The sequence below is a fragment of the Schistocerca americana genome, chromosome 5, assembly GCF_021461395.2.
Source record: "Schistocerca americana isolate TAMUIC-IGC-003095 chromosome 5, iqSchAmer2.1, whole genome shotgun sequence".
Classification (NCBI taxonomy): Eukaryota; Metazoa; Arthropoda; class Insecta; order Orthoptera; family Acrididae; genus Schistocerca; species Schistocerca americana.
The window spans coordinates 672,633,559-672,645,989 of record NC_060123.1 but is presented as its reverse complement, the minus strand read 5'-3'; the positions used below and the strand labels follow the sequence as shown (position 1 = coordinate 672,645,989).

Here is a 12,431-nt window from a genome sequence, read left to right as displayed (position 1 = left end):
GCAGTAAATCTTCTCGTAGAAAGTTACAGTACATCTGACCATTTAAATTTCCCGGGACAATAACTGGCCCCAGAACTGGTCACACACAACACCACACCAGACATTGACACTGAATCTGCGTTGAAATTGAGATACTACTGTGGTATGGGGATTTTCATCTGCCCAGACATGCATGTTATGCATTTTGTTGATGCCACCTCTTGTAAAGGTTGCCTCATCACTGAACATTATGAAGCGACAGAGCTGCTGATTTGCATTTAACCAGTTACAAAAGTGCAAACGGCTGGCACAATCATGTGGCTCTAAATGGTGAGCTTCCTGCACATGAAAAGGATACAGTCCATTCTCATGAAGAATCCTACATATCTTAGATTGTGAAACATTCAATCAGGTAACTAGGCATCTTGTACTTGAACAAGGACTGCGGTCTACTGAATTAAGGGTTTCTTCTTCTTCTTGAACGTCACAATATCTTTCGGAGTGAATACAAATACTGGGAAAAGTACCAGTCTCTAGCAACGTTCAATATGTTCCACTCAATGTTTGGGATTTGGAATCCTATGATTAGGATACCTACAGTCATATTCAGCAACAGCAGCTTCTGCATAACCATCACAGAAGCCCAAAATGTACACCATCTCTCCGTACTCCTGCGATGGAAACTTGTATGGCATTGCAAAGTGTACTGTACACAGGACACAATAACAGTAAACAATGACTGCAGTATCAACAGCATGGTTGTTATTAAAACGTACCACTCGCTGCACTTGTCTACCTAAGACTGATCGTGAGTCTTGTGAACACAAATGTCATGCTCCATATACCGTGGCACGTTTTGGAACTCTGTTGTAGTTCCTTAATCATGGATTTGATAACATTACTGTATTTACATTTTTTGTTCCAAATAACCTAAGGAATAACCTCCAGCAACTGGGGGAAAACCTCATGGCTCACCCTATATATTAACAAGAAGAATTACCAGTACTCCTGTGGTGAAAGCACTGCCCTGGTCGAAGCCGACTGCTACTGCCATGCAGTAGTGCTGCCCAATAGTTCCTGTGGTACTGGTTATTATTTGGTTTCACAGCTCCTGTTAATACATATAGATAAAATGAATGCTGCACTAATTTGGACTGCTCTATCAGACGTGCATGTAAAATTGCACTTTGAACACAATTTTGTTTGTAACAGAAAACAAATCAACACTTTCCATCAATACTGACTGTTGCATGAAAGACATGATAAGCAGTATTTGTTTGAGCTGACTCCAGCTACACTTTGCAAAAAGGAATTACAAATATGTTCTGAAACACCAGAGTAAACGTGCCTGATGACTCTCATGAGGGGCACCTTGTATGTATATATTCTTTCATCTGAAGCACAAATCTTCACAGGCATTGTTTTAAGAAACAAACTTCAGCTCAAAAGAGCTGCTCTCTCAGTATGAACAGTTGGTAAGTTCTATGAGCAACTATCCAAAAGTAGAGTTTACATGTGTCCACTAGCAAGTCCACATGCCGAACCTCATAACCGTGTATACATTGAGTTGTGCTCTAAAACAATCTTCAAGAGTCACCCTCAGCAATTTACTCTTTAACACACGTACTTCTTTAGGCGATAGATCAAACAGTGGACACACACATATAATAATTAATGCTGGGCTGGGTTTTGCACGACACCTGCTGTTCTTCCTCAGAGTGTGCAAGCACACACACACACACACACACACACACACACACACACAGAGAGAGAGAGAGAGAGAGAGAGAGAGAGAGAGCAATTTTACTTTTCTCTTTTTGATCTTCAATCTTCTAGTGGGTTAATGTAACGGGCCATGACTTCAACTTCCTCTATTATCTGTTGGGTATATTCCAATCTCTCTCCACCTCTACAGTCTTTACTGTCTTTAGCTCCCTCTACCACCATGAAAGTTGTCCCTTATGTTTTAACACAAGTCCTACCATCTCCTCCCTTCCTCCTTTCAGTATCATCCACATACTCCTTTCTTTACTGATTCTCAAGTGAACTTTCAGATTTCTGTCTTAGTACACCTATTTTACATCATCACTCGATAGCACCACATCTCAAATGTTTCAATTCTCTTCTTTTCTGGTTCCTCACAATCCAAGATTCACTTCCCTGCAATGCTATGCTTCAAATGGACATTCTCAGAAATTTCTTCTCCCAATTTAGATCTATGTTTGATGCTAGTTGTCTTTTGGCAGGAATAACCTCTTTGCCTGTGTAAGTCAACTGTTTTGTCCTTCCTGCTTTGTCTGTCATGTGTTATTTTGCTTCTAAGGTAGTAGAATTCCACGATTCCATGGTATTATTCCTCATTACACTCAACTTTCTTCAGTTTATTGGTTGGTTGGTTGATTGATTTGGGGGAGGGGACCAAACAGTGAGGTCAATGATCCCTTTGGATTAGGAATGATGGGGAAAGAAGTCGGCCGTATGGAAAACCTAAATCAGTATGGCTGGATGTGGGTTTGAACTGTTGTCCTCACAAATGCAAGTTCAGGGTGCTAACCATTGCACCCCCTCACTCAGTCTTCAGTTTATTGTAATTCTTCTAAGACTATCAGTGTCACCAGGAATCTTATTGATGAGATTGTTTTACCCAGAATTTTAATCTCATTCCTGAACTTTCATTTTTGCACATACGCATTTCATTTTTGCCATTGCTTCTTCAGTGTGTAATTGAACAGTAGAGGTAAAAGACAACATCCCTGTTTTATAATTTTTATAATCCAAGCACTTCATTCTTGGTCTTCCATTCTTTTCCCCCACTTGGTTCTTGTACATATTGTGCATTACCCATCTTTCCTTAAACCTTACATTTGTTTTCCTGAAAATTTTGAACATCTTACACCATTTTATATTGTCAAATGCTTTTTTATGCCAACAAATTTTATGAATGTGTCTTGACTTTTCTTAAGCCTTGCTTCCAATATCAAGCACAATGCCAAGACTGCATCTTATGTCTTTACCTTTCCTAAGGCCAAACTGATAATCTTCTAACAGGTCCTCAACTTTCATTTCCATCTGTACTTTATTCTTGTCAGCAATTTTATGTATGAACTATTATGCTGATTGTGCAACAATTCCACACTTATCTGCCTTTGCTATTTTTAGAATTAAGTAAATCATATTTTTCCAGAAGTCTGGTGGTATGTCTCTCGACTCTCAGATTCTACAAACCAACCTGGACAGCAGTTTAGTTGCCACTTTTCCCAATGATTTTGAAACTCCAAGGAAATCTTATCTATGCCTTTTACCTCATCTGCAAGTCTTTCAAAGCTCTGTTAAAGCCTGACTCTATCACTATATCAGCTATATCTCCCATACACTCCAATTTCTTCTTCTAGCATATTTCCAGATAGTTTATCTCCCCTGTAGAAGCCTTTAATTTACCGTATTTACTCGAATCTAAGCCGCACCTGAAAAATGAGACTCGAAATAAAGTAAAAAAAAAAATTTCCCGAATCTAAGCCGCACGTAAAATTTGAGACTCGAAATTCAAGGGGAGAGAAAAGTTTTAGGCCGCACCTCAAAATCGAAACAAAGTTGGTCCATTGTAATACGAGACACAATTTAGGTCGAATGAATGACGATACAGCTACAGTAGTTTGGTTCGAGTCGTAAGCTTAGCAGTTTAGCTTTACCAGGTAGCCATTGCTATGCGTCAGGCGCTCCATCCGTATTTATATGGGTACCCTTCCTTTTTCGCGTGCTTCGTCTGGTTTTTAATCGATTGCTTATTTTGCTTTGATCTGATAAGTGCCGTTTTCTTTGTTATAGGTGTTTACGTCACTCTAAGCTGAAAATGCATTACTGTACTGTGTCATGCATTGTTTGTCGTGGCACGGCTTGCTTTTGTGCGCGCTATTGCCGCTTACAATTAAGAAAAAAAGAGAGGAATCATCTCATTAGCGAAACAATGCTATTTGTTGTTATTTATACTGCTGCTTTCTTTGATAATGATCAACAACAACCAAATAATAAACTGCGTATGATAGAAGATGTTCTGAACGAGAGTTTAGCGAAAATTTTTCTCCGTTTGAAACTCTTTGCGGCCGCTTCTTTAGTACATCAAATTCTGCACAGAAATTAGAGTCATCTTAGATTTAAAAATCTAGTCAGTTGCCGTGCTTCATTTCTGACTGTATTACTATTAGGCATAAGAATAATACGAATATAAACATGACACGATATTTATATTCTTCCACGTTTGCTGTTGTCTCACTCTAGTTTTGTAGTTTATTAGGCAGACAGGATTTAATTGAGATAGCAGCAAACATGAAACAATACATTGCAAAATGTTTATATTCGTATTCTTCCTTATGGTGCAGAGAATACTGCATGTGATTCACATTTCTTCAGGTTCCTATCTCTTCCCACAGGTAGGACAAAATTCAGAACGTAGATTTGGCCATATTGACAAACATCCCAAACCATCTTGCCAGTCGGATTTTCGTAGTACATTGAAATTCTGCTACATTCGAAGATGAACAATACGGAATTTGTATTTACTTCGTTGTATAATGTATTAAAATGCAGTGGTGGAAACTCAGGGCGGAGAATAAAAGCTCGTCTTCCACCTTTTTTTTTTAAATTTATTTACTGACGCAGAGGTTTTGGCGCCAGTATTTATCTTTGTGCCTACAAAGCATGCCTGTGTAGCGCTACATATATTCGACGGCAGAAGTTAGTTGTGGCGGCACCTAACATTTTTCAGAACTTCCGCTTGCTTTGCACTCGATTCTAAGCCGCAGGCGGTTTTTTGGATTACAAAAACCGGAAAAAAGTGCGGCTTAGATTCGTGTAAATACGGTACTTTTTATATCCATCCCCTCCCTCCTCTGCATTTAACAGTGGAATTCCTCTTGTACTCTTAATTTTGATGCCTTCGCTTTTAATTTTACCACGGGCTGTTTGACTTATCTCTATGCTTAATCAGTCCTTCTGACCACAAATTCTTTTTTGATTTGTACTTTTCCTGCAGTCATTCTGCCTCAGCTTCCCAGCACTTCCTTTTTATTTCATTCGTAAGTGACTTGTATTCCTGTCTCTCTTGAATAATTTTTACTTTTATTGACTAGCTGAAATATTTTTTTTCGATATCCCAAGTTTCTTTGCAATTTCCTTGTTTGCACCTATAGGCCTATCAGCCTGTCCAATTTCTGTGATTACTCTTTTTTGTGATGCCCATTCCTCTTCAATTGAACTGCCCACTTTGGCATTCATTATTGCAATATCTACAGCATATACATATATCACACTGAAATTTTCACTCTTCAGGGTCGAGTCTCTGTCAGCACACAGTTTTAATCTGCTGGGAAGTTTCATATCAGCGCACACACACTGCTGCAGAATGAAAATTTCATTCTGAAAACATCCCCCCCCCCCTGCTGTGGCTAAGCCATGGTTCCGCAATATCCTTCCAGAAGTGCTAGCCCTGCGGGTTTCACAAGAGAAGTTTGGAAGGCAAGGGATGAAGTACTGACAGAAATAAAGCTGTGAGGGTTGGTTGTGACTCGTACTTGGGTAGCTCATTCGATAGAGCTCTTGCCTGTGAAAGGCAAAGGTTCCAATTTTGAATCTTGGTCTGGCACACAGATTTTATCTGGCAGGAAGTTTCATCTATGATCACTCCTCAGCACTTTAGTATCCCACTTCTTCATTGTCACTAAATTGTGATCTGAGTCTATACCTGCTAAGTTTAGAATATAAGTCTCACCAGAACCTTCCTCTTGTGATTTTTGAACAATGTATTTACAATTATTAACTAAAATGTATTCAAACTCAATAGGTTTTCCTTCTGCCTCATGCCTAGTACCACACCCTTATTCTCCCATACTTCTAGCTTCTATTCCTTCCCCTAATACAGCGTTCCACTCTTCCATGCTTATTGGACCTTCATCTTGCTTTGCATACTGAATTACCTGTTCAATATTCTCACATACTTCCTCTGTATCTTCACATTCTGGTTGTGGTGTCAGCATGTATATGTGAACTTTTGTCGTTGACATTTATTTGCAGTCAATTTTAGTGAGAATAATTCTATCACTGAACTGTTCACATCAACTCATTCTCTGCCCTACCTTCCTATTCAGAATGAATCCCACTTCCATCATACCATTTACTGGCACTGTTTACATTAATATTTGTCTGACCAGAAATCTTATCTTCTTTCTATTTCAGTTCACTGATCCACACTATATCTAGTTGGACTCACTGCACTTCCTTTTTCACATTTTATAGCTTCCCTAACACATTCAGACTTCTGTAATTCCATGTTCCAACTCTTAGAATGTCACCCTTTTGTTTGTTATTCAATCTTTTTCTCTTGGTTACCTCCACTTGGCAGTCCTCTCCCAGAGATCTGAATGGGGGACTAAACCACAACCTTTGCTGATGAAGGGATCATCATAATAGTTTTACAATTACAAGCCATGTGTCCTACATATACTCATTATGCATGTTTAATGCAGCAATTTCTACTGCCTTCTGTGCCTCACACCAACAATCACTATTGATTCTTCTGTCTTTAGGGGCAGTTTACCAACCCAAGGGCAATGCAGTGGCCTGAATCTCTTCCAATTCCTACACAGTCTCTGACAAGACTGTATGTAGAATGAGGGTGACTTCTTATACCGTAAACCTTCAGACACCATTGTTGGTGATCTTTTAAACAATTTAAGCAGAGGCTGGAATCAAACTGGAGACTCAGGACATTTTGATTACCAGTCAAAGACGTTCCTCTTAGGCCATGATGACACACACTATAATGACAGAAGGCAATATGAAAGTTAACACAACAATCTCTATTTTTTCTGTGTTGTTAGGCTCATGAAGGCATTCTCCATACATAAACAGCAACACTTCCACTGATTCATTTATCATCAGAACCAGAATGTGGTTATGTTTTCCACTTCAAAAATGAAATACACCAATTTTTCAAGTACTCACCTATTCACAACCTCCATCGAATGCAATGACATTTCCATATTAACAAGGACACTGAAATATTCTGTGATTTGGCTTGACTGCATCAGCTTTAGTAGAACCTCTATAGCTATTAATGGATTACTTTCGACCAGATCTGGAAGCTATGAAAAGTCATTAGGTTTATGTTACTTGAATTATACGCAACATTAACATTCCTGTACAGACAATTATTGATTAAATGTGAATATCTTTTATCAGTGTAATGTTTCCTATGTCCACATATAAATTTCAATTAATTTTATAAGTCAAGAACTTTATTTTCTTGGAAAATTAAAACAAGCAAGATTACTTTTTGGAACATGATGCAGAAAATCTTTTAATCAGATATTTACTAACTAGAGACATGACGAAACTACATAAAGTTCTAAAGTAATCAAGTTCATCATTGGTAAGATGCTAATTTTCCATTCTTTTGCAAATTGCATTAGACAATAAAAGCACAGTCCACATTCTCCTAAAAAATAAAAGAAAGAAATCATAACTTTTAAGTGTTCCTATATCTAGTATTATTCTGAATTCAGTAACAAAAACCACACCACCACCACCATCACCACCACCACCGACAACAACAACAATCTTACTACGACAACTATACCCACAATGAATGAGCCCTTACCAGCTTGTCTCACCTTCAATGCAGTGTCTAAAGCCAACAATGAAACCCTATCATGCTGATACTATCAGTACTAACTCGAATGTTGGAACATGGTTGTACTGAAGTGAAAGAAGTCTCAGCATCAGAGTGGTAAATAAATGTTTGAAATCAGTAACTCAATATTTATTGATAGTTGTTCCTAACTGCACTAATAAATAAACACCCTCTCCAGCCTTTTTGTAAAACTGTTCGTATTTCCACTGAAAGTAAGTAAATGAGAATTTAGGTAATATTTCCATTACAAACAAATGGCCATGATCCTTACCAAATGAAAATTACAGACTTTCATGATAATGTAATTGAAAACAAATGGGGACACTGGCATAGACTAACTTAGGCACCTTACTGAGTTGTTATGTGGCTTTTTTGGGCTGTTATTATACCTTTCAATCTTGATACACAGATAGACATGCTAGATGTAGGCCAAAAGAGTGGACTAATGTTCGATGCTTCTTCACCAGAGGCTGTCCTTTCTGTTGAACAGCTTATGTATAATGGGGCAGGGTGTCAAAATGAGGAAATAAGTGAGAGTGAAGCCTGCTTTGAAGGTGTAATATCATCAAATACCACTTTGGCCCTGTCTGTAACAGGGGAGTATATTATTGGAAATGTGGAAATAAGGGAAATCTGTCTTTCAGGACTGTCAAGAGGAATTTCAAATTATTAAACAAAAAAAGAGACTTAGACTTTTGGAGTAAACATACTGAAAACCAGGATACACAACAACAGGAGTTTTCAAAGGTCAACACAATCTGTCTACCTAAATTTAATAATGCATATAGTAAGAATATGATGATCCATAAGGTTAATATACGGCAGAGGGACATTCAAGCCACAATGGAGGTGGGACTAAAAAGGTTTTAAGCATCTGCTGTGTAAGTGTATGTTTTCGAGAAGAAACATGGCATTGTGTCACAAGAAATAACTGATCTTATTACAACTAAAAAGCTGGGTAACAAGAGAGCCATATTTACTGCATGTGAAGAGTTTATCACTGGCGACAGAGCTCTAATGGAAATTGTCAGCAGGCAGAATGTGTACAATAGCAATTTAAGTGGGTTCAATTTATAAATTATATCTGGGCAAACTCTTGCCAAAAAAGGAATGAAAGGTGTTGACACAGTCGAGTGGTTTGTCCGTAACAAGACACAAAGCTACACCATAATGTCAACAGTATATGCAGATGGACACTCGTTATCACCTCTGCTAGTGGTTTTAATGCAGCCAAATGGGAAATTTGTGTAGCGAGTTAAACAAAGTTTGTTTCTTGCAGACAACATTTCAGCAGTTGCCTGTGATAGAGATATCTTTGTTTTGAACATTTAATATTGTGATTCACAAATGAAGGTTAAAAGAATGAAATTAATGTTTCATTAAATAGTGGCATAGTAGCTGCTTATGTTTATTGAAAAATTATTAAAATAATATTGAACATATACGTGTGTGAGTTGACATATACATATTGGGTAATCATAGCCTTCTTAAAATATGAGGTCAAGTTAGTGATGTTCCATTGTCAATAAGGTTTGGGAACCAGCACTAGGTCTAACTAAGAAGACGCTATGCACTAAACAAACAGAATGAGCTGGCGGACACAATGGATGGATTGCCTATATCCATGTTACCACTGCTGGGACAACCGCCAGATGTTGCCGAATATGAATGCCAATGCAGTCGCCTCTTTGGCCACCAATGTGTGCCCTCAGGTGTCAACTGTGTATGGAGACTAATGAGGAGAGGGGATATAAGTTAGCTGTGCATCCCCAGAAGGTCAGCTGCCAAAATATTGTGCCCGTTGGACAATATGAAACAGTAGTACAACCATTGACTGACTAATATGCCAGGAGTAATAGAAGAATTGAAACCATAAAATTGTCAACATAGAAGATATTCAATGAATGCTGTCACACAAAACAAATCAGAATGGACATAGACAATGAGGAAATATAGCCTTTACAGTATGAGTACCCTTTGCTTTGGCTGTTATGATAAAAGGCAGTTACACACAAAGTTTTCATAGTTTATGAAATAAAAGCAACAATACAAATTAAAAACATGGACAACTGCATGGTGTTTTCCTTTATTTTGTATCATTACATGTACAATAAAATTTTTATTTCATATTTCATATTTTTCATGAAGTTTAATATGAAACAATTTATTACTTTGTTTTTATATGATAGAGTACCAAAACATCAAGTTTCCTTTTGCCCTGTTATGAGTATTTTGCAGCACTGCTAACAAATATACTGAACAATTAACTTTAATTTGTATCACCCCGAAACAGGCATAGCAGGTAATGGGAAATGCAGGACTAACCAGTAATTTACCAATGAATTCTATGAAATACATAGGAAAAGTTCAGTGCAATCAAAAGGGGATTAATGAGGTGTGTGTGTGTGTGTGTGTGTGTGTGTGTGTGTGTGTGTGTGTGTGTGTGTGTGTGTGAGAGAGAGAGAGAGAGAGAGAGAGAATATCTCATTGGGTGGGGAAAAAAAATCATTCAATCTGAAGTCACTACACACTTGAAGAAACTGCGAGAAATTACAACACTGGTTGGACTTTTATCCATAAGAGTAAGTAGATACTCATGAACTCATAATTAAATAGAAATTCTGTTTGCAGGTATTATAAAACAGCGGTTTGACATGTAATCAAATGACACTACGAGTGCAATCACATTAACATTTAGTCTTTTATAAATGTGCCCAATAAAAACCTTTTGTATCTGTGAGTCCATGTTGTTCTTTGTATCTGTATGATAATAAAAATGGGAACTATATTATTTTATACAATGTGGTTCAGCAATATCAATTCCATTCATTCATTTTAACATCAGGAGCAACAAGATAATTAACAGAGACAACTGGAAGCATGATGCCATGATGTTTCTGGGCTTTAGGAATGTTTCTGGCTATATCTACATCTACAGCCACACTCTGCAAATCACTGTGAAGTGCACTGAGGGAGGATGCTTCCCATTTTAATATGCATTTAGGTTTCTTCCTTTTCCAGTCACATATGGAGTGAAGGAAGAATGATTACCTAAATGCCTCTTTGCATGTGGTAATTAATCTAACATTGTTTTTGCACATCCGACAGTGGTAATAAGTAGGTGGCTGTAATCTATTCCTGGATTCCTTATTTAATATCGGTTCTTAAAAGTTTTATAAATGAGCCCAATAAATCCCTTTGATACATCTAGGCTCAGTTGTCAGTGTTATGTTTCTAACAATAAAAACAAGAACAACAAGGGCTACTACAGTTGAATATTTTCAAATAAAAGCAGACACAACTGTGTACTACTATTTTATTTATTTAATGTAATAACTTATTCTAATACAGCTGTTGAATTTTTATTTTCAACATTGATTTCTTGAACAATGATAATATCAGATTGAAAGATCTGATCAGTTGGTACAGGGGGGTAATAGAATCAACCAGATGATACCCGAGCCACAATAATTTCTAATTATTCAAAAAGGGTCCTTCACATCAGTAGCCCAAGTATAAAGTGATACTGGAATTGTACTTCTTGCACAAATAATAGGTATACTTTAAAGGTGTGATTACTTTGATTCCTCAAAATAAAAAAGTCACTGAGCAAATTTAAGCTGTAACTGTCATTTCTTCTATCCTTACTGCTTTATCTTCTATCAACACAGAAGCAAATCACAACTGAAGACTGAATTTAATTTGCTATACATCAAAGCAAATCATATTAAGAGTCATTTCTGTTTATCTGTATAAAGATTTCTGATATTTCTGCTGAGACAATATCAAACTTATAACAACTTGAGAATAACTTCCATGCTAGAAGTGAAACAAATAACTGGAATTGTTGCACATGTTTTCTTACTGATAAAGACATATTTAGAACAGGGAAAATCACAGATGTCTCAGAGACATATTTTATCAAGACATTCTTCCATATTCCTGATGTGATATGGATGCATAGAAAAATTAAATGGGGATAAGCTCACCAGGTTTTGAACTACAGGGTTATAACTAACTGTTACTGTGAACATTTCATAAATACATGGTGATTATTATGGAATGGACATTTATACAAATAAACATCATTTTTTGCTTATAGATAAAAAATTGTAACTAAGACAGGAAGTCCTGAAACTGCACACTTCAACTGTATATGAAATTCTATTCCACATAAAAATACATATTTTTGTAATATTTTATATAAACAAATATTTTAATTAATTTTCCTAAAAACAAACAATTTATCATTTTTCTTTGTTATAATTTTTAAATTGAATAAAAATCTCATGCACTATCATGCTATGAGAACACAATTTCAATCAACTTCATTTGTAAACATATTGCATAGTGAGTGAGGTCTACTACACATGTTGCCTTGCTAGCTTACAGGTGGATCCAGCAATATATTATGCAAATATCTTAGAAAAATTTAACTCACTGATTGATGAACTAAATAAGGATGACACTTCTTCAGAACTCGTTCAACAACAGTGCACTAAAAAATGAACTGCCTTAGAAATCGGCAAATCTGAGTTATTTGTTTCACTCTACCAAAAAAAATTAGAAAAATCAACCAGCTTGTTAACTGATACAGTTAATGAAGTGCAATGGACTTCATACTATGTGTAAAATTGCCAGTGTTTTGGAAGGGAAAGTAGACAATGGTGAAATTGTAAATGAGTGTGCCAGTGACATTCCTTTCATGAAATATACAAGATTATCACCATGTGCTGTTAAAAGGTCTTTCTCCCAGTATCTATCATGC

At 36.8% G+C, this 12,431-nt stretch overlaps 1 protein-coding gene across 1 annotated transcript in view; it reads right to left on the bottom strand.

The window, feature by feature from the left end:
• LOC124616091 (CCR4-NOT transcription complex subunit 11) overlaps window positions 1-12,431 on the bottom strand; it is a 103,987-nt gene that overhangs the window by 21,305 nt on the left and 70,251 nt on the right. Inside the window, exon 8 of the mRNA XM_047144343.1 lies at window positions 6,976-7,115. Coding sequence (XP_047000299.1) covers window positions 6,976-7,115 — 140 coding nt within the window. The remainder of the gene's footprint in view (window positions 1-6,975; window positions 7,116-12,431) is intronic.